Consider the following 23924-nt stretch of genomic DNA (forward strand, 5'->3'; position numbering starts at 1 on the left):
TTCGAGCATTTACAGTACATGGTTTTGGAGAGAGAAAAGAAAGATTTTATGGCATATTTTCTTCAAAGGTGGACCATACAGGAATATGTTTTGCTCGAATCTTGGCAACTTGAATGAAGAGAAATTACACAATTCTTAGTGTGCGATTACTTTCCACATATTTTCATATTTGATTTTCATGAGAACAAGAGCAGAATGAGAGAAAATAAGAGATGCGTGAAGATAACTGATTTTTTGTTTGTTTGTTTAGCCTGTTTTGCACACTTCCATAACAGCAGACGGTTGCCGATTCCAAAACTTTGCGGCTGACAAGGAGTAAATTTTAGAAACATCCCCTGACAATGATCAGTATTCTTTTCCTGGCGTTGCCGTGGTGCTCCTGGCGACAGCGCCGGCGTTACTGTGATGTTCCGCATGCCTGCTGCAGACAGCTGATGGCTAAGCAAGAGTCTGACAGACTGCGTGTCGGTTGAGATGTTAACGAGAGATTCATCACATAGGAATTTTAAATCATTACATATGAGTAAAGAGATGCAAAACAGACAGACGGACAGACAGACAGCACTTCAAGCTACATTATCTAAAATAATCAGTTAAAATAATAAAGCTAAATTACTTTCCATAAAAATGTCACAGGTGAGATTTATTACTTTTATATGTATCTAATGAACTGGCAACTTGCAGTTACAGTACAGTTACATGCCATTCAACTAAACTACAGTATAACAATCTTTCATAAAATAATTGTGGAAATAAATGTGGAAAATATAGTAGAAATGTTATAAAATCATCAGAAACATTTGATTGATTAACCAATTTGTCGATTAATAGAAACTGAACAGGAAACAGTTAAACTGATTTGTTCCATCCTCTGAAATGTGAGTATTCCCTTTTTTCTGCTTTATAGTGATATTAACTTTGGATTTAAAAGACATCAGACTTTGTTATGGACAGTTTTTTAAAATATATCCTTCTATATTCCATGTACTACTCCCGAATATTCCCTGACTTATCCAGAAAACTGAAACTTAATTGTCCTTCTTTAACTGAAATGATATTAAGGAAATAATTAAGTATCACACTAATGTATTGTCCTGTTGGAGTTTGCTAGATAATTAGAAGTTATGTGTGACTATACATGGTAAGGACCAGCCAATCATCCTCTGAACTGCCTCCTTCAGTATCGCTTAGCTTTGAATATATGACGGGGTGTGTTTTACTGAGTGCTGAGACCTGTGTACCCTGCACACTATCAAGCACTGCCAGCAGTTTCTCAGATAATGTCAGCTCTATAAATATATGGGGTGCTCTGAAAGTTTCCATGTCATCGCTCCATTGTTCTGCCCTGTGAGGGGATCTACAGGCCCATGGGGGCAGCTAGCTTGTGCATGTGTGTGTGTGTTTATTAGGAAGATATTGAGCGTTAAATTGGCAGTCGCTGCAGGAAGGATTGCAGTAGGAATGTTATCGTGACACCATGTTAAAAAATAAAATACATCAGATATATCAACGTGTGAACCATATATTAAGGCTTTATATCACAGGCATGTTTATTCAGAGGTTACATCTATTCTGTAACTCTGCAGTGTGCAATTGTAAACCCCCGAACTCTCTCACATTTTGCATATTTGGTTGAATATTCTGTTTTAAACACTGCTGCATCGTTTACAGTACAGTTTGAAGGGACTAAATGAATTGACATTTAAAATATCACACCTATTCATTAATATTAACCAGTACAATTTGATGTAACTACTAGAATAATGAAGCTTCATCTTTACCGTCTTAACAGCATATTGCTCCTATACACTGTATGATGTAAGTAAAGAGTTTATTACGTAATAAAATCTTAAATATGTTTTGTTTTGGGTTTAAAATGTAAAAAGTACATTTTTTACATTTTATTTCAACAGAACAATTCAGTTAAAAGTTTTAGCATTTCTTCGACTGAGGTTATAAAGCAATACCACGCACAGAGAGTATTATTATAAATAAATAAATAAAATAAATAAATAAAATAAAATATGAAAAATATCTAAAAAGATTTGCTTCCTGTTTCAGGAGAGCGCTGTCTGTTGAAAACGACGGTTCACGTGAAGTGACGCATTACGTTTCCATCCTACGTAATCTACGTAAATTCTCAACGGTTTCCTTGGCTGAGCCTTAGCAACCGTTATGAGTCCGTAGCAACGGTGAAGACGACAATCAAGAAGCTTTTCTGTGTTTTATTGACGAAACTGGCATCTAGCTATTAATGTTGTGCAAATAGATACTGTAGTGGTACGTGTTTTTTTTTTTTTTTTTGTTTTTTTTGGTAAATTTAAAGCAGACAATTTTAAAATGGGAGACAAAAAGCAACAAACTCGCCCCAAACGAATTTTTGTCAGCGGCGCGGACAGATATTCCTCTAAACACATCGCCAAGGTGAGGACGCAGAAGTCAGATTTTATTATACAGCGAAATATTCCTGTCATTGCAGTAGTTAATTCTGACCCTTTTGAGCAGTTCTTGTCGACGTACGTAGCTGATGAGTCGTCTGAGGAAGGAGAAGCAGAAGAGAAGGTGGCCTCACCTGGAGGCGAACATGCTTACCAGGTGGTGGGAACTGTGTCATCTTCTCCTTCCAAGGGCGAAAAGTCAAGCTTTCTGCTGGAGAGGTATACGGTGAGTTAGACTTAAAAATAAAGGTTAAAACGCTTAAATATTCTCAGACAGTACATTAAATGAATACTGTGCAGGTTTGAGGTATAAAGGGCATTAAATGCATTTAAATACTTGACTTAATTTCATGCATATAATCAACTTGTAGAGACCTGATTCAACAATGTCATCCTTAAAATAAAGTATATTGGATTTATTAGTTTAATTTCTTTGTCTCATAATAAAGGTAACTCTTCTAAGCTTACTACAGAGGAAGATTCAGTAGATATGTCATTGGTTCAGTGCAAATGAATGTTTAACGAAGCATACATTTTGTTAAGTTTCAATTGCAAGACTTCAATTTGAGCTGAATCTATTTCTGGATTATGTAAAGAAAAGCAGCTGTCTAACAGGGTTTATAATCTCCTTTGCTAGTCGCCAAGCAGAGAAGAGCTTTTACCACACCTTCTGAAGTGTGATGTGGTGGTGTACAACATCTCGGAAAGTGCCGCACAACAGGAGGTCGAAGAGGCAACATGGGCACTTACAAGTAAGGATGGGAGGCAGGCTGCTAATTTGGTCAGCTGTGTTAATGGTGCCCTCATCTCTTACAGTTCCTTCTTTTTACAAACAGCCCTTCATGCCGAGATGGTGAACTCCGAGTCTCGGAAAATGTTCATCTTAGTCTCCACCGTCATGACGTGGGCCCTGACCCAACCTGAGAATCCGGTGAGCACTGGAGAGATTGTCGGCAAAATGCTGTTCTTGTCACGTTCCTTAAAAACATGACGTGATTGTAATTTAAATCGTCAGGATGAGGCAGATGCTCTGCTAATAGAGGAGGAGTTCAGGAGGAGAAGGCCTCACCCCAGCTTCAGAAACCACAACAATCTGGAAAAACTTGTGCTCAAGTTGGCTCGAGGAGTGAGTAGATTACATTGATGAAAACCTCCATTTCCAGCACAACAGTAGCAGTTCAGGCCATCATTATATGTTAGTGTAGTCTTAACTTTATGATTAGCTGCTTTTAAGTGACAAGATGTTGTGATAGGAGTGTCTGAAAAATAAATTCAATTGTCCTCAAACTTTTCAAACTTACAGAAAAAGTCCAAACTCACAGGTTATGTTGTAGCTGCTGGTCTTCAGTACGGAAAAGGCGAGAACCTCTTTCATTACTTTTTCAAGGTAGGTATTAAGATAATAATAGCCTCTGTGGTGCACTATACTACACGTTCTTATCTATACTAACAATACATCATTTGTATTTTCTAACAGTTGTCTTGGTTGATGGAGAGTCCAGAAGTTCCCATATTTGGGGAGGGCACAAATCACATTCCCATGATCCACGTTTATGACCTTGGAGGGTGATTTTAATTGACTTTACTTTAATACTAATATACTGTAAAATTGGAAACCGTGTATTTGATTGCGTTTCTTTTACAGAGTGATCCAAAACATCATCAAACTCAAGCCAAAGTCAAAGTACATACTTGCGGTTGATGACTCCAAGAACACTTTAGAGGACATTGTTAAGGTAAGCTATAGTAGTATTAGGAAAGTGGTTCACGTACTTGGAATAAAAAGTATCCAGCTTGTGCAAGAAGACGGAATGAGCAAACACAATTGTGCAAAAAAAAAATAACACAATAAACAACCCTCTCTGTTGTTAAACTCTTTAGATGATAAGTAATGTGCTCGGGCCAGAGAAAACTCACAAACTACCGGTAGAGGAGGCCATCGCCATGAAGGCTTTTAAGGTACAGTATGTGAGTTATTGATTGAGTTAGAATTTGTCTGGATTATAACTCTGTATGTTAATCAGATTTCTTTTCATTGTTAAGTTGCTTTAACACCCAATATTTATCACTATAATATGATTTTTTTTCCCCAAAAATGAGAACCTAGAGCTGAAGTTCTCAAAAGCTCCTTAAAGTGAAATTTTAAATACTTATCTTCTGCTTCATGGAAAATGCTTCCCCCTTTGTAAATGTTAGCTGACTTGGACATTTACTACTCATTAAAGATGAGAAACGTGGTTGAATTAGTATTTGAGTGGACTGCTGTTGTAGCCTTAGTTGCTATTAGACATGATTCAAAGAAATGATTGTGCTTCTAATTATTACCTGCATAATCTTGCCCTTCTTCAGTGTGTTAACGTACATTTCACTCAGACATATTTAATATAAAACATATTACTTCTCCCCTTTCCAGCCAGAGGAACTGGAGTACCTAAAAATCGACCTCTGCATGGATGCTTTTTTCATAAAGGACATTCAATGGACGTCTGAAGCTGGGATGGTTGGAAACATGGAGAACATTGTGGAGGAATACAAAAACACCAGGCAGCTGCTTGTGAGTGTTTAAGTCCTTCCAGTGAAACATACGATAGATACTGTATACATGAAACTGTAAGCTGCTGAAGAAGTTGTTTAACTATGAAGGCTCAGATTAAAGAGTGGTCCAAGAAGTGGTAGTAATTGAGGAAAAGATTTGAATAGACCATCATGATTTATTTATGAATGCAGTTTTCCCTCTTTCTATTTATTTCTTTAGCCAGTTCGAATCTTGCTGGTTGGACCTCCAGCTGTGGGGAAAACCACAGTTGCAGAGAAACTCTGCCATCATTACCAAATACACCACATCAAGATCAAGGAGGTCGCTGAAGAAAAGATTACACAGCTGGTTAGTTCCTCTCTGTCCTGTAACGAGAGGAAATATACTGCCCCCTTGTGGAAGTTCTTCATGTAAACAAGAGACGTGATGAATATCTGTGAGCTGGAAATGGACACTTATATCAGCGATGACACGTGAAATACACATGCTCATTTGTGATGTTTGTCTCTGTAACAGGAGGAGATAGTGAATGAAACTGACCCTGAGAATGAAGTAGCAGCTGCTGCACAGAAACAACTGGAAAATATTAACAAAAGCATGGAAGAGAATGAAGGTTGGTCAAAGAAGCACAGGCGAAAAGGATTAAAACAACTCTATCATGCTAAACAAATATATAAAATAGACATTACATTTTAGTTATCTGCAAACCTTTATTCACATTCATTTTGTCTTACTTCAAACTTTGGGTCTAAAAATTTTAATTGGATCATCCTAAGCTATAAAAAAAATAGGAGACATACTTTTATTTCGCTTGTAAGAGTGTGAAGGAGAGATGAGCAGTAACAGATTTCAGGATAGAATTAAACTGTGCTTTTGTCACATAGTACTATTCAGGTCAAAGAAAGGGTTTTCACAGTCCATCCAACACAGTCTCTTGGTGTTTGAGTCAAACCAGTGTTTTGCTCCATCAGGTCAACTGGCCGACGATCTAGTTTTTGAAATTTTGCAAGAAAAACTTAACTCCAAACAATGCAAGAACCAAGGATTTGTTATCGATGGCTTCCCCGAGACCTATGAGCAGGCAAAGCTGATTTTCTCTGGTGAGTTTCATCCATTAGCGTATTTGTTGTGTGAAGTTTAGTAAGGCTTTTTGCTAAAGTCTATGTGTGTGTTTCTATGGCTCAGATGAGGATACGGAGAACCAGGATTCGGATTTGATGGTGAAAACACCCGTCTACAACAAGAAGATCACTCCAGGTTGCTTGAGTGCCTCTGACACCAATTCATCACTAAAATCTAACTAACTTACAAAATACTCAAACACCTCTGTATGTTTTTTTAGAGCATGTTTTTGCCCTGGATGCATCTGATGATTTCCTGACAAACAGAGTACAAGGACTTCCAGAAAGCGTGGCAGAGAAAATGCGCTACACCGAGGATGAATTCCTCCCTCGCCTGATGAGATACAGACAACTCAGTGACGCAGAGGAAACGCTGGTGGACTACTTTGACGAGCTTGAGATTCACCCAGAACATATCGGTACTTCCCTTGAAGTCACATTGTTGGATATTAGGCCACCAGGTGTCAGAAAAGTCAAGCTATCAAAGGTGTCAAACATACGTCCCGTGGGCCAAAAGCTGCCCGCCAGAGGGTCTAATTTGGCCCACACCATGAATTTGTAAAGTGCAAGAAGACTGCAATTTCTTTTTTTTTAAAGGATAGTTCATTAAGTGTAAACATTCTCCTAATGAACTTGTTCTTCTTTGCACTAAAACAAATGGAAAAAAATCTGGAGTTGCTGTGACGTTACTGGTCCTGTAACTCATTTAAATAGTTCCTTGATGTGGATACAAACAACAATCTTCACAGCTCAGGAAGACCAAATGGGCAGTGATCTCTCTTTCATGACAGAAAGACGTGCAATAGATGTTGTAGACGTGTTTGCACAGGAAAAAAAACATAAACATTTTACCTTTGTGTGTGCATTATGGCAGATTTCAGTTTTCAACAGCTCAGGTTTTAACCTTAAGTGTGACTTGTTCCCCTCCAGAGGTCAGTACAGATGATCCGGAGTACACAGATGTTTTGAAGAAGATCACAGAGATGGTAGGGGTTCCCAAGAACTATGGCCCGAGTCCAGAGGAGCTGGAGGAGGAGGACAGGAGGCAAGAGGAAGAGAGGAGGCAGAAAGTGGCTGCAGAGGTGGCTGAGAGGAAACGGAGGAATGAGGCCACACTGGCTGAGATGGCTGCTCAGTATGAGGAGTGGGTAAGCTCAGAGGAAAGTATGCATGGCTTAGTATTTATAACTGATGCACGCTAACAGTCCAATTATTTAATCCCTCAGCACAAGAACCTGTCGGAGGTGAGGCGACAGGAGGACGAGCTGCTGGAAGCTCATTCTCTTCCTCTGAGGAACTACCTGATGAAGTATGTGATGCCCTCACTCACTGAAGCCATGGCAGAGTGCTGCAAGATCAAACCAGACGACCCCGTCGACTTCTTGGTGTTTACACATTTAAAACAGATCTTTTCATATTTAATAAAAACGAACATCAGCAAACTGACACAGCAGGTAACTCTGTTGATTTTTGTCTTGTCATGTACAGGCTGAATATCTTTTACGGAACAATCAAGACGAATGACTGTCGCTCCACTGAAGACGTAGAAGTAGCCTCCATGTTCAGGTTCGGTTTCTTCTACAAGCAACTTTGTTACAACCTCATAAGAAATATGAAAAGATGGAGATTAGATTGATTATATTCACACAACTGTCAATTTTATTTGTTGCAAAGCCGATAAAGGCACAAAAATACAGTAAAGGCTGAGGTACCGTATGTACATGCATATCCTGTTCTACATTGTTCATTCATCAGTAAAATATTTAATAACTATTACTGTTACTTAAAACCAATAAACAAGCAGAAGTACAAGAGTCAGAACTGACAGAATTATTTATTCTATCGGGGGTGGGGGTTAAAGGCCTTGACACCTTGATCTTTTACAGGAAGAACTACAATATTATTTTCCAGTATAAACAAACTGAGGCTACAATTAACACACTGAAAAGACCAAAACAATGCATCACTGCTGTCCTGTGATAAACTACACCAAACTGTTTACAGGACTCCATTCAGGTTTCCACTCATTACAGCGCTGTCTTCTCTGAGCCTCCATCTGGTCGCTGACTCAGCTCAGACTTTGTTTTTGAGACTTACTGGAAGAAGAACTGTGCTGGTTTTAATCCAGGAAACATGTAAACACGGTGCTCTTCATGTTGTGTAAGGCTCTGGATGAGGAAGTTTTATTCAAATCGACTGGATCTATCCGGCTGAATATTGCTAATTATAAAAAGGAAACTTAAAAAACGTGAAAGAAACATTTGGTGTAAAATCTGAAGGCCCTCTGTCTTCTTAAATCTGCTTTTCCAACACTAGGTGGAGCAGGAAGTCCTTCTATTAACTTCACAGATGAAGGAGAGACAGGCAATAATATGGATTACAGAGTTTATGCTTAATAAGACGGTGCAGTGAAACCAGTGTGTCACTGCCGTGCTGTGCTGAATAAATAAGTCTGTCTGTGGTGAAGGCCTTTGTTCTGACATTGTTGTAAAAGGAGTCATAAAGTAAGAATGTGTTGCTCCAGTTGTTGTGGTCATTAAAGACAAACCGGTGTCTGCAGTTTGTCCTTGTAGTTTGTTTGTGACTGAGGATCTGTCTGTAAGCTCACTCATAGTATATGGAAAAGTAATCATGACAAGAGTAGAAACATTTTTTTATTAACGTACAGGAAACAAACTGCAAAGCTTTAGGTTTGTTTCTATGGCTTTAGTCAAACCACATCAGTTTGGTTAAAAACCACACTCATACAAGGAGCATTAAAAACCACTAAAATGCTCATACGGTGCATGTTTTCAGTTATTCATCCCGACTGAGACAGTTCATACTTTATTTCAAATTGAACGGAGGTGATCAGAGTAACAGAAAACTCTGGGCCTTTGAATTCACTCAGTAGATAATCTGTAACCACAACATTTCACACATTAACAATGTAGTTCACAAACACAGGCGAAACAGAGGCTGTTCAAATCTGCACCATACCTTTCTGTGTGGAGTTTGCATGCTCTCCTGTGCCTGTGTGGATTCTCTCTGCATGCTCTGGCATCCTCCCACAATATACTTGATCTTACCGTAAATTGCCTGTAGGTATGCATGTGAGTGTGAATAGTTGTTTGTCTCTCTGTGTGGGACTGGTGAACCCATCCACCCTGCCTCTTACCAAATGCCAGCTGGGATAGTTCCTGCCTCCTGCGACCCTCTACAATAACCGATGGATGTTGGCAAAGAGCAATAATTTCGCTTGGCAAATAAACCAATCTGGGTGGCACAATGGTGTGGTGGTTAGCACTGATGCCTCACACCAAGAGGGTTCTGGGTTTGATTCCGTAATTCAGAGTTTCATTCATTCGTTCATCTTCTGTAACCGCTTGTTCCTGTTAAGGGTCGTGGGGTCTGCTGGAGCCTATCCCAGCTGTAATCGGGCGAGAGGCGGGGTACACCCTGGACAGGTCGCCAGTCTATCGCAGGGCTAACACAGAGAGACAGACAACCATTCACACTTCTTTTTATTACAATCCATTGCAAATAGTAAGCTGAAGCGCCTAAAGCTACTGTAAACCTGCAGCTACGTTTTCACTTGTGACTGTAGGGAAAACACAAGTGTATTCATGATGGATCAGTGACCCATGAAAGTGAGCAGATTGCACGGAAGCGTGACCATCTCCATGTGGAATGCAGCACTAGTTTCCTTACAATGTTAGATCCCAAGTGGAGACTCAAAAACAAGTTGCTCAACTCAATTCCACAGCTTGTATAGGAGAAGTTTTATTATTCAAAGCAAAGATCTGCAGCTGGCAGACAGTCAGACCAAACAATCAAAAGGGGAAAACAAGCAAGAAAGACGTCCAAAAAGGAAGGCAGGGGCAGCTCGTAGCTAAAGGGTAGAAACAGTGTCTGCTGGGGAGATGAATTGGGAGCATGTGTGCAAGTGCTTGCTGGAGTTGATTAATAGTAAAAGATAGAAACGAGATATCAGTGACTGGCCATGTAAAAATGCTGCTTTGACATTAGGATGTGTTCAAAATAAAAGTACATATGAACACGCAGCTATTGACAACCTCGTAAATGTTAATATATCCTAATTTAGCTTCCTTTGCAATACATTTCCTACGTTAAGTAAGGTCTACAGTATGGCTGATGTTACCTCTCGAACACCAAGCTCACGAATCAAGGCAGCAGCTGACGTACACCTTTAGCATTTGAAGCTAGCAGTTCTCACGTTTCAGAATCAGGATCAGAATCGTGTTTATTGCCACGTATGCCCACACATACAAGGAGTTAGACTTGTCGCTTGGTGCAATGAACACAAGTTGAAACAGGAAATAAGAACAAATGTAGTATGATATAAAAAAAGAAGGAACTGTTTCAAAAAGGGACTGTAGAGATTCTGCATGAATTGTGCATTGACGAACAAAGAGTGTTAATGTAATGCAGAGATACAGGTTGTGTGTGTGACTTATACAGTATTAATGTAATGTATATTGACTTATGAGGATAAGAATCCATCTGAATGTGTCTGTACTGTACTGGAAAGTGTTCTCACATCCCTGTCACGATGTCTTGGGTTTTTAACCACAATGAAATTCTAACAAAACCTTAACAAGTGAGTATTGCCACAGTGATAGCAGCAACATTACAGCCGTAAACACTGTTTTATGGTGAATAATCATGTGTTTTGGAGTAACGAGGGTTTAGGGAGGCTATAATTAGCAGGAGGGTGAAAAGGCCGCTCCAATCAGCCACGATAAAAGTGTTGGCAGTGACACAGTGAGAGTCAGAGTGGTCTGGCAGGAGTAAATTATGACAGATTTCCTCTGCAGGGAGCCGCTCCAGCTCTGTCACTGACGTCCACTCTCATATTTATGGAGAGAAAATGACGAGACATCCTGCCAAAAGAGCCCCCAGTTCCCTTAACTCATGACTACAGTATGTATGGATGGTTGAGCTCTCTACTGGACCCCAAAGTCCAGTATTTTGCCACAGTGAGAGGAGGATATTATCCCTCTTTTAAGACGTATTTGTCCTTCTATTCAATGGAGCAGGCTTGACGTTTAAAAAACACAGTTTGTGTAGCTTTGGTAAGTTTTGGTAAATGATTCTCATAGACGTATCACTGCAATTTATTGTTCACACCTGTCAGATAACACTTCAGTCAAACTCCAGCCACCTGGCCGTCAAGAGAAGTCTGAAGAAATGCAGGGAATGTGCAGTAAATAACTGAAGCTGTATTTGCTTGGAAAACATTATTTTTTTCCCACAGCTGGGAAAAATACCTCTCATATTCAATACTTCAATACTATAACCGTCTTTGTAAACTTACTTGCAATGCCACTACCTTTTCACTCCTCCAGTCACTAACAACATTAAAATGTACTCTTAGTTAAGCTTTAATAGTAAAGTTGACATTAAAAATTACAATAAATAGAGTTTTAACGTTAAGAATATGCAGGTAGTCGCAAAAAAATTCCAAACTTCTTTTCAGGAAATCTTTGAAACACCATAAATATTACTTCTGAACCACAGACAGAAGATTAATTAAGATTTAATTTCACCCCTTCTCCTTTATGAATAAGAAAATACATAAAAAGGTTGAGTGTTGGCGTCCAAAATCAGCCGTCACCGCCAACTGCCGGAGGTCACTGTCTGGTCCACCATGATGGCGGCTCTCCAGTGGAAAACCTTGAGTCCAGGACAACGGTAATACAGTGGAACAGAGAGAGAGAGAGAGAGAAAGAGAGAGGTTTCACCTGAAAGAAGAAAAGTCTCATTCTGCGGTTCAGGGCGTCGACTCAGACGGCTGAAATATACAAAGTTGAAGGTGGAAATCTTTTATTCATCAACACTTCTCAAAGGCTTTCCCTTTAAGCTTCGCAACCAGGACTGTGTCTGTCACATCCAACACCACTTCACCAGTTTCATTCTGTGTATGTTTGCAGGAAATAAGCCGTCATCCTCTCCACACAGCAGTCCACCCTCAACAAGCAAGAGGAAGAGTTAAAATTAGCCGTGGTGCCCGGTAGTCTGCACACACGGCTTCTGAGAGCATGTGTGGGGACCTGACTCCAAGTCATCGTTGCATAATATTCTCCGACGAAGACTTCCCTTTAAGTCAACGTAACGGACTCTGAAAAACAGTGTGAGTGTGCAGTTTTAAGTAAGAGCGCGACTGAGGGCTGAGGTGGTCTCTGCCACGTTGTTTTATCTGCTAGGCCTCCAGTCACAACAACCTTTACCACCCTTGTACACGACGGAAATAGCATGCACCGCCCCCTTGGTGGTCACCGTAACATCTGCTGGTGGTTGAACATATTAGAAAAGGACCACACACACATGCACACCTCACATGCCATGGCCCTAACTGGACGGGGAAGTGAAGTGAACCATCTGATTGTTTGACACACACACACAAATACCATAGACACCACAAGCAGTTCTACATATCTTGTCTTCACACTTTAGGAATTTGTTAAATCATTCCAACGCCATGTGCTTGCCATATTGACCTCCCTCACACCAGAGCCACACACACACACACACACTTTACCAACCAGTGTTCAACAGCAGTGTTTGCTTTTGTTGGATAATGAAACCGACATGGCAGCTCAGTCCATAGCGATGCGTCTGTGTCTGTGTGCAGACACGCTTTACTGTGCGTGTAAACCGGTCACCCATGAGGGGTCAAACGTCACTGTGTTTCCACCAACATGTTGTCCGTGCGTTTGGCGCTGGAGATGCGGTTTTCACCACTTTTCCAAAATTACGTTGTCCACGTCAAGCCAGATTAGAGGTCTGCAACCCGGCGTCGGTGACTATTACAGGAAATATGTTGTAAATTTCTCAAGGGAGGACGCGGTGACATGGAACGTCACAAGAAAATGTGCTTTGAAATGTGTCTTTGACTCCAAACTGGTCTGACAGGGCAACTTGAGACAAAAGTAAAGAAATATTAAAATTGTTGAAACACAAATATGCAGATTTCTCTTAGTTTTGGCCCCGAGACAGGAACAAAAAAAGTGTAGTTTGTTAATTTATGCTGAAACTAGAAGTCAAGTAAGGTCTGTTTATATAGTTGTCATGCCTGCCGATAGGAATTGGACACTAATTCTGTCACAAACCAAGAGCCAGTGGTTGTGGTGATTTAACCGGTTTATTGTCAAGACAGAGGAAGCAGGTGGGAGCAGATTTGCAGGTCGAGGGAGATGGACCAGAACCAGGTTTAATCCAGGGAAAGCAGGAGTGGAAATGCAGGGAGGAAGGAGTTAGTTGCTCGCTGTTGTCAACCGAGTAGTATTTAGCAAAGTGCGCTTTCCTGAGAGTATGGCGGTGTTGTGATTGCTGGTGCAGGGTGACGTCCGCTACCGGAGCTCTCTTAGTTGCTTCACTTCACACTTCATAACGCACCACATTTAATTGTCGGTAACGGCGTTGTAACGATGGAAATAGTAATAAGTTAGATTACCCGTTACTGAAAACAATAACACCTTTAACGCCGTTAATATTAACGCCGTTATTCCCATCACTGCAAGGAAGACACTCGATAAGAAAAAAAAACTCTTTTAATGGTAAAAACAATATGAGAATAAACCTCAGGAGAAGCTGTTGAGGAGGAAACCCTCTTCCAAGATGCATGCAATAGATGTTGTGTAGAGGGAGGGAGGGAAATTCTGATTTATTCAGATTCAGATTTATTTCCATCCAGTGTTGCATTAATTTTTCACCACGATCTGATCACTGCACAAAGCCTTCTCCAGCACATCTCAAGGATTCTTAATGGGGTTAAGGTCTGGACTCTGTGGTGGCCAATCCATGTGTGAAAATGATGTCTCATGCTCCCTGAACCACTCTTTCACAATCTGAGCCCCATGAATCCTGGCGTTGTCATCCTGGAATATGACAATGCCATCAGGGAAGAAAAAATCCATTGATGGAATAACCTGGTCATTCAGTATATTCAGGTAGTCAGCTGACCTCATTCTTTGGGCACATAATGTTGCTGAACCTAGACCTGAGCAACTGCAGCAACCCCAGATCATAGCACTGCCTCCACAGGCTTGTACAGTAGGCACTAGGCATGATGGGTGGATCACTTCATCTCCCTCTCTTCTTACCCTGAGGCGCTGATTAACCACTATCCTTCCAGTTTTTAATAACGCGTTGGACAGTTCTTAACTCAATTCTAGTAGTTTCTTCAATCTCCTTATATGTTTTCTCTGGTTGACCACAGGATGTATCTTTAAACATGGTTGTTTAAGAAATGAGAAGCTACTCATTGCATCAGTTGGGGTTAAATAACTTGTTACCAGCTAAAAGATAATCACCCATGCAGTAATTATCCAATAGGAGGCTCTGACCTATTTGCTTAGTTAAGTCCAGGTGGCGACTTTTTTTTTGGTCAGGCAGTATATATTGAAATACGACTGACCCATTAAATTTGTCTTGACTTTGCAGAATGAGGAACAGAGCTGTCATCTTCCTGTCGAACAACTTTACTGCTCTGGTTACAAATTCTGCCAAATTTCTCTGAAATGAATCGTCCCAAAGTCAAGTTGCTCAAGAGAATGATTCATTCCTTCAGCACCTCAAACACGATTTCCAAAGAACATCAGCCTCATCCGCTCAGTGCAGTGGCACGAAGTCCCCACATTTAGTCCCAATCATTTTCCGTTTCAAGTTTAAGCTCAGATGACAGACTTAATAAGAGCGTGCAGCTAACACATACCAGGTGATTGTACTCTGTGAAGAAGTTCAGTGACATCATTGTTCTTCTTCTGAGCATGTGGACTCCTTATGTGGATATTTACGGTAAGAGTGCAGAGAGGATGCCGTAACCCCTCATTTGTTTCGTTCATTGTCAAATTGAACGCTTAAATGTAGATAAATATGGCAGATAAATGAGACCATAAAACTGTTAATGTGTCGTTTCCTTTTGAAAAGCATTTCCTTTGCTTAAATGCTTGACAGTGGCAGGAAAATATTATCACAATTTGGGAGGAACACAGACATTTAATGAATGGATGTTACATAGACTATAAACTATCTGTTTGGCTTAGAGAACTAATGTACGGGAAGGAAAACAGAAACAATGCTGTCAAGTGTGCACACACAGAAAGCTGTTTCATCTCATCTGAACACTGAAATACACAAATATTTATATGATTGTCTATATACCTTAATATTTATATGATTAAGGTTTGTAGCTCTTAGCTTCTAGCTAATGGTAACTCTATTGGTTTTGCCCCTTTTCCTCTGAGCTGGTCTCCATGAGCTTCAATGATGAACACAGATGAACACCTGCTGGCCATTGGCTGTAGTCTTTTGTGTATTCAAGTGATCATTTTTGGTCCTGATCATAGACTGTATATAAATATGGACAATGCGTCCCCACTTCCTTGCATTGGTCAAACTGACGCTATTTTTCCAGAGATATGGGCGGCGCCATCTTGCGAATTTGGAGCCAGAGTCTGTGCAGTACAGTCCCAGAGTGGAGCCACGTGGAGCCACGATATCGATGACTCACTCGCATTTTTGTTTAATTAATACTATGCTCTGCTCTACAGCCATCAGTTACAAGGACATTTTAGATTATGCACTGTGCTTATTTGTTTTTTATTAATTAATGAATTTATTTATTTATTTTTTACAACTCACATGGTGCCACAGGACCACTTTATAGAGCGGTTGGCATGGCAACTGGCGGTCGCCGTTATGTCACATCCTGTTTATATAGCGTCAAATAACTAGCTTAAATGAAATGCATTCATCAACATATAAATATATACATATATTAACTACCTAAAGTGACAGAAACCATCCTTGAAAAAAAATGATTTGATGTGTACTTCAGTGTTTTAGTTTGGCCCAAGTCCCATCCACTAACATGGAGGAGGCGGAGCTTATGACTTATACTGCAGCCAGCCACCAGGGGGAGCTCTACTTGTTTTTGCTTCACGTTTGAGGAGCTGTTCTGTCATCCGTCTTTATACTGTCTATGGTCCTGAGGCAACATCACAGTCGACCCTAATTGCAGATAATTCCTTGATGTTAGTTTAGTGTCTCCAAGCCTCAAGAGTCAGTTAGTACTGAACACCTCCACCTCAGGAGGGCTAAAATGATAATCATTCATTTCTGTCCTTTTAAAGCCTTTCTGGCTCAGGCAGAGACGGAAACCAACACCCAACATGTCCCTTTAGCCCTCTTGGAGCATCAGTTCCAGCAGAGGCAGTTTTAACTTATGCAGAGTCCTCTCGATCAGTCACAGAAACAAATATCTGAACGGTTTCCAAAATGCTAATAGGAACCAGTCAGTTCTGTCGAGGCCTCGTCTGACAGAGGAGTCAGGAGGAAGAATGTTTGGACCACAAGAAGAGGCTGTTTTGAGTATAAAGGATGGAAAATGTGACGTGTGATGCACACACAGACACAATTACCTGCAGAAAGCTACTCATTTTGGCTTTCCATCAGCCACCCACTACAGTGGATTTTAAATGAAAATCTATTGTCTTAAAGAATAAGAAGACACAAATACTTTGAGCTTTTCAGAGTCCTTTCTAAATACCCCGAATATACCAGGGGACTCTGTCCAGGCAATCTTTTTCTCCTGTGTTTACTTGAGTGCATGCATGAGAGTGTGTTGTAGCGTAGGTGGTTGCCTGCGTGTGTGTTCATGTTTGTGTGTTTCAGGCAATGACATTATAAACATCCCACAATTATCTCTGATTGCCTCTGGGACCCCTGACTCCCACAAAACCCGAAGTCGTGCAGCAGCTATCACGGCATTTGAGGCCCTGTCACATTTATGGGTTCACCATAATCTGTTCCCCATGGAAATAATTATCTGTGATGAAATGTTTATGTAGAAACTGGCTCTTGTTTGTCACATTTCTCTGTGTCACCCAAAAACTTTAGCCTAAGTGCTGTTTTTCTATCACTACCGTTCTTCCTCAGCCTTTGTTTACTGCTTATTTACACTGAGCTGTACACACTGTTCCAGCGCCGACTCACTGTAGACATCACATCTGCTTCTACTACACATTATATACGTCACTGCACACAAGTAAACATCAAATTACACAAGCTAAAGACCACACACTGATGACTGCAACTTTAGAGCTCTCGATTACATTTCTACAAATTGGATTTAACTAAATAATCACACGTCACAGCAAACAACATGTAAAGATGCATCAAATGCAGTTCAACATGAATGAGTTGATTTTCAGTTATTCAGGTTATGGTTTAGTTAAACGATAGTGATAGATTTCACCTCCACTGTGAGTCTGGAGAGTTTCTGGCCTTTAAAAGGTCATTAGAAAACCACTAATTGTGGAAAAAGAGGACAGAGCAGAAAACCTCAAACAAGTCCAGTTTTTGCCTAGAATGTTTGATGAGTGAGTTATGAACAAAACAATTTATATTTTTTTTATTTTAAAAAACATTGTCTTTTCTGAAAATACACTGATAAAAAACTAATGCACTGTTCTCTGAAGTGGCAATCTCAAAAATCTAATTTGTTCTCTTTGTCGCCCCCTATGGCAATAAGTGGTAACTGCAGGTGTAATGGTCAGTGTCAGTGGATCTCAGGCTCAGTCTTCTTTTTGTCACTTTATCTGGCAGTAGATAGCGACCCAATGGACATTTATTAAAATAAAAATACTTTTGAGACACATACAATTATATCCACTGTATGCCTCTTTGCCAAATTTTACAACCTGGCTTGTGGGATGCAAAATTAAGTGGAAAACGAACATCAGAGTTTCAAAAATGAAGGATATGGTTAAATAAGTGACACAAACAGGCAAAAATAGGCAGCAAGCTATCGTGAGCTACAGCAGCTAGAGAGTAGTGACTTCCTTACACCAGGCATGCCTTTTTATTCTCAGGTGTGGTTGATTAAAGAAATCAAGCCAATGCACTACCCAAGGCCAATATGGCTGCTCGTGTAACACTTATTTACAGTACAAGTGATATCTTAAATTCAGATCGAGTCTCTGAGAAAGAACAAACAAATGTAAACAACAATCTTTGAACATTCTCCCCTGTTTCTGTCTCCAGTGAATCTTGAGTCAAACCAGATTTATTTATACCGAGGGAACATAACAACAAGCTGTAAACACAACATTTGATTGTTATCCTTTTATAGTTGTTGGGAACATGTTAGAAAATAGCTGCATATGTACACAATTGCCAGCTGGATGAATAATGAAAATCCAATAACAGCTACGTTTATATCTCCATTTTTGGTCTCCACCAACTCCCAGGGGTTATATCTGGTACTAAGTGTTGAATATTGTTTTTATCTATAAGGGTCTATAAGCCATAAGGGTTTTCTATCTGGTTTGTTTGGTGCTAATCAGGTGGTATACTATGGGGTTTTAGAGGCTGTGTCACTATAAGAGCAGAAAAATCAAAGTTATGGAACATAAAACCAAAACAATATGCTGAAAGATACTAAAACGCTAAAAGTGTCAGATGAGACTGACATTGAGTTTGTCACTAGATTTCATATTACACGTAAGTATTTGAAGGTTTGTGAATATAAAAATATAAAATGTTGACATTTCTCCAAAAGAAAATTGCAAAAAAAGAAGAAAAATTAACAAATGTAAAAAAAAAAAACAATCTTGGAAAACATCACAAAACAGATAGTACACACCTTGTTCGACTATGGTTTGAACATTTTCCTCCTCTTAAAACTGTCTCCAGTGAATCAAGAGTCAAACTTTGAGTATATCACATGAATATGAATGAAAGTAAGGTCACAAAAGTTCTCACTCCTTTTCTTCATTTCCTACATTTCCAAGCAAAACCCAGGAAATTGTTTGCATATGTGTGTGATTGTTTACTGTGTGTAGGAAGATGTGTGGCAGCATATGCACCACACAGAAGAGAGGCTACTTAAACATGCGGCGGCCCGCCTCCCTCAGAGCTGCTGTGCAGAATCAACAAGGGCCGAGCGTCACTGGAAATAAAACGAAGAGGAAAAGACGGAGAACAGACAGTGGGGCAAAGTGTCTGAAAGCAGCAGTTTCCAGTCGGCGCAGCTGGATTTCTGTTATTCTGAGTAGAGGCAGGGAAATGAAAGTTGGATTTTATATGGCAGCTCCTCCCAAAAACACAGAGAATGAGGGTTAACCAAGGGTCTGACTGTGGGCCTGTGCAAGGTCATGTGTTGGGCTCGGGTTTTAAAGAAACAGACCTACCAAGTAGGAAACACTTTTTATATACAGTATACCTCCCCTTAGTGTCAATATATCCTGATATTTTCCTTTCATCGTTACACAGATGATACCCAGATATACCTCCACATAAAGCCCTAGAACACCTCTGGTCTAGGCCGTCTGTTTAAGAAACAGAAACGTGTACTTGTTGTTGGCCCAGAAAACCTGCATGTACAGCTCAAGCTTTAACTTAGCACCTGTGATGAATAGATAAATTTGTGCAAACAATCTTATTACATATCTAAGACCAGGTGAGCTTCAGCAGCAACAGTGACTTCCACACAAGTCTACAGTCTTGCCCTTTTTATCTACACCTTCTCAGGTGTGATTGATTGAGGCAATCAAGACCATGCACCACCCAAAGACACATGGATTGCCACTGAAAGACCAATATGGGTGCTCATATCACGCCTATATTTATATATATAGACAATTACGTGATATCTTGAATTTACACTGAGTCTCTGCTCTGAGAATACTGGCACTACTTAACATGCTGTCTCCAAAATGTCTATAGAGGAAGTAAAATTAACAAATGTAAAAACAATCTTTGAACATTCCTCCTCCACTCCTAAAACTGTCTCCAGTGAATCTTAGTCAAACCAGATTTATTTATAACAAAGGAACATAACAACAAGCTGTAAACACAACATTCGATTGTTATTCTTTTATAGTTGTTGGGAACATGTTACAAAATAGCTGCATATTTACACAATTGCCAGTTGGATGAATAATGAAAATCCAGAGCTAGCTCTGTTTATATCTCCGTTTTTGGTCTCCACCAACCCCCAGATGATATATCTGGCACTAAATGCCAGGTATTATTTTTAGCTAGCCATAATGTTTTTCTGTCTGGTTTGTTTGGTGCTAATCACGTGATATACAAAGGGTTTTTAGAGTTTATTTCACTGTAAGAGCAGAGAACTTTAAGTTATGAGACATAAAACCAAAACAATATGCTGAAAGATATTAAAACGCTTTGTAGATCAGAGGGAAATGGGAGCATTAAGTGCACTGGCTTTGGGTTTGTTACTAGTAGTGACCCATATCATAATACACATAATCGTTTGAAAATAACTATAAAAATATGATTTAATGCACCTTTATAAAAAAAAAAAAACTATATCACGAATGACGTGCAGCTGCAATATCAGTTATATAAAGGCTCAGTTTGAGCTTTGGCCTTATAAAAACGATTATAAGTTGCACTGACCCTAACGGGATTTGGAAACACAAGCCTGAAAACAAACAAGAGGGACCAGCAAGAGCAAGGAATGGTTCCTTAATGATCTTTGCAGATCATTATTGAGAGTTTGGAAACACTCAACAGTATTTTACCAAAATGAGAGACAACTCTGTGTGTTTACTCCAACAAGCAAATGGCTGGTTTTTGATGTTGAGGAACCGTCACGGCTCATCCTCACAGCTGTCAGCCATGTGGGACTCACTCAAAGGGAATTTTGTGGCAGACGACGAGAAGACGAGGCACCAACCCACAACAAGACCGTCATCGTGTTGCAGCTAAATCGCACTGACGATTACCAAGATCCAGAACTGTTTTAACTGAATTATTTGGCAAAGATCAGAACATGGGGATCAGATGTCCAATTTCCACCTTAATGACAAAATCCAAGAGCTTACAGAAAAGCAACGCCGGATAAACAAACCTGGGGAATGTGATCCACCCATGAACCAGATTGTGAAGTTGTTGTCCCTGGAAATAAGACAAAAAAAACAGTTTGTGCTGATGTTTGTACAGAATCTATTTTGCTCATGTTAATTTGTATTTATTAGTCAGTCTTTTGTGTTGTGTAATGTTCTGATTTATTCTTTTGGGCAATTATTTATTATGATTTCTCGTTAGGCTTCAATAACTGGGAATTAGCGTCAATACAATCATCAGCATGCGGTGCCAAAGCACTGGACCCATGTGCCAAAAATAAAAATAAGTTAAATCAAATGTCCTCCTGTGGGTGACTGCAGATTAATCTTCCTTATTTGGCCGCAGGTTTGCTCCAAACTCCAAACACATGGTCGTAATGCAATGCAAGCCTCACTTTTCCTCTGCTGCCACGCAAAGCAAACAAACATATAATACTTTAATTTGGGATTTGGATTAAATGTTGGGTTACTCATTGAAATAACTTCAGAATGTGTCTGCAGGAAGCTGTTTTGCGGACGAGACATTTTTCCTCCGGTGGAGTAAAACGGTGGATTAGGAGGAGCCGGGCAAGTGCTCAAGGTAAACAGGTGTGTGACGTGAAAATGGTCAAGTCTGTATTTTTATGTGATTTGTTTCTGCTTTTATGATGGTTTTTCTTTGACCAGTTTTCCGTCATATCAACCCTGTCTTTCTACCAAGTAAAACGAACATGCAGCCTGTGAAATCTGGCAAAAAGTAAAAGAGACTGGGCCGAAGCTACAGATATTAAACAATGAAGCCTTCCAGCGTGAATGTTTAAATGTCAATGTCTGCTGGATATTATATTCTACTAAAATAAAACATAAGTGAGTCTGGGTTATGTTTTCTATTAACATCATGAGGAAACACATTTGGGAAAATATCCATCTGTAGCAATCATAATTAAATGGTAAATGGTCTTACATGGACACGTCAGTGCCAAACACAGGGAGCAACTGGAGGTTCAGTGTCTTGCTTTAAGATACTTGAGGAATGTGGTATGTTCTAGTAGAAAGCGTTGATGATGTGTGCATCTGGTCGTTCTTCCTACATCTACAGTTCCACGAGTGGCAGCAAAAAGTGTAGCTAATCTCAAAAACGTTGCTGTCTGTCTGAGTGTCAGTCCAGGCCCTACGCAGACCCTAACGGCGTAGTCTGACGTGCACCTACCCAGAAATGTAACCACGTGTCACGGCAATGCAGACAGCAAGAGCCGTGATTGGTCCGCTCGGTAGTAGCGTGTTTCCGCTTTAGTGTTTTTCGGCTGCTTTTCCATTCTCCACAGTTTTCAAATAGATTGCTTTGGATCAATAAAGATGGAACACATCAAGAAAGGTTAACTGGGGAGGTTCGGAGATACAAACATTTGTAAAAATTTCAGCAAAAGTTTCAGTGGCCGTTGAAAGTGAAGCAGCTAATGAGAAACAAACATTAACCTGACTGGCAAAAAAGACACAGACGCTGGCTATAGGCTTGGATATACATATTTTTTAATGCAAATAAAACTTTTTTATACAGTGTCCGGGAGTAGCATTAATTTTCTGACAACCTGATATGAGGCTTGAAGTTCGCACCACCTAAAACTAGCATTTTAATTTTCTCTTCAACCAATGAGATGTAACATGTTGCAGTCAGCTTTAGGTGTTTATTTTTAAACCAAACAAGACTTCCTAATCGTCTAAGCAAATTCAGCTTTTACGCTTGAGCACATTTTATAGCCTAAATGGTTAGGGTACCAGTTTTTCAGCAACTTAAAAGTAGATACTTGTGTTACCTCAGCAGGACAAAGTCAGGGTTCAGACAGCGGCTTGTTTCTCTGTCATGACTCTCTGACAGATGCTCCCATGTAGGCAGTGAGCCTGCAGCGCTCCCACCCTCCTAGCTGCAGTCTGTGCCAACAGAAACACTGTCTCAAGCTGGATTACTCAAGAGGTTCAAAAGGTCCTTTTTTTCCCAAAGTCAGAGGTATTACTGCTCGCAGCCACCTGGTCTCTACGCAAGTACAGCGAGGAAACATCAGCTTCTCTTGACTTTGACAAAAGCAACCAGACATTTAAGAACCAATAACCACACCTCAGCACAGTCCACTGTGCTGATGTTCATATTATATATCCTGACAAAGACTTGATGTCGTCTTCCCTACACGCACACGAAACCCCTACCAAAGAACTATCAGCAACAAATGCCAGGACAAAAAGCTGCACTTGAACACACAGGAATAATTACAGCGTCAAAGGAAGTAACCCTCCATACCAGCAGGTGGCATTAGTCTGTGTTAGTCATTCAAAAGGGGAATATCTAGCTACTATAGGAAGCTGGAAAGTGCTACAAACCATCGTACAGTGCTGGCATCTCCTGAATCATGCTGATCATTCAGTTTACGGTTTATTCATTCTAGCTGTTGTGCATTTTAATGTTCATATGGGAAAAAGATGTAAAATGAGAAAACCCTTCTGTATGCACTTCAATGTTTTTCTTAATTTACTTCCTTTTCTTTTCCTGTGCACTGGTTCTCTAAGCTGATCAGTCCGTGTGATCTCCTTGAATATCTTATTCTGATGTAGATTCAACATGATGAATCAGCTGAAAAGGCCCTGACAGCATCCAACTAAAGCCACGGCCTTAAGTTTTCCAGCTGCTTAAGTCTCAGCTATACTGTCTTCTTGACGTTCCTCTCAGCTTGAAAATATAATTTTGGTCATCATGACCTCTCAAGGACGTACGAGCTTTACTCTGCAGAATGATCCATGAGTGGAGGAGGCGTGGATGTCATTCAGAAGCTTTCTTACTGGGTGATTTAACATTTTGTTTTATGGGAAAAACATGCCTGCAAAGGATTATGTTCCACAGACATGCCAGAAAACTTTAAGGAAATACGAGAAACTTGCCAGATTGTCCAGGCGTCAGCTGCAGATCTCTGGCAGCCTGTTGTGG

At 40.1% G+C, this 23924-nt stretch overlaps 1 protein-coding gene across 1 annotated transcript; it reads left to right on the forward strand.

The window, feature by feature from the left end:
* Positions 1 to 2340: 2340 nt before the first annotated feature.
* LOC311499783 (adenylate kinase 7-like) lies at positions 2341 to 8928 on the forward strand (the record flags this gene model as incomplete). Its single annotated transcript, XM_084560905.1, has 19 exons — positions 2341 to 2424; positions 2506 to 2664; positions 3076 to 3190; positions 3275 to 3369; positions 3454 to 3564; positions 3742 to 3825; positions 3916 to 4004; positions 4084 to 4174; positions 4320 to 4397; positions 4852 to 4992; positions 5194 to 5322; positions 5491 to 5587; positions 5946 to 6074; positions 6160 to 6231; positions 6317 to 6514; positions 7026 to 7243; positions 7322 to 7480; positions 7584 to 7661; positions 8412 to 8928. 18 exons carry the CDS (start codon positions 2341 to 2343, stop codon positions 7617 to 7619), a joined length of 2085 nt encoding a protein of 694 aa, XP_084417031.1. The 3' UTR covers positions 7620 to 7661; positions 8412 to 8928.
* Positions 8929 to 23924: the final 14996 nt, after the last annotated feature.

Source organism: Chelon labrosus (assembly GCF_963514085.1).
Source record: "Chelon labrosus genome assembly, chromosome: 14".
Classification (NCBI taxonomy): domain Eukaryota; kingdom Metazoa; phylum Chordata; class Actinopteri; order Mugiliformes; family Mugilidae; genus Chelon; species Chelon labrosus.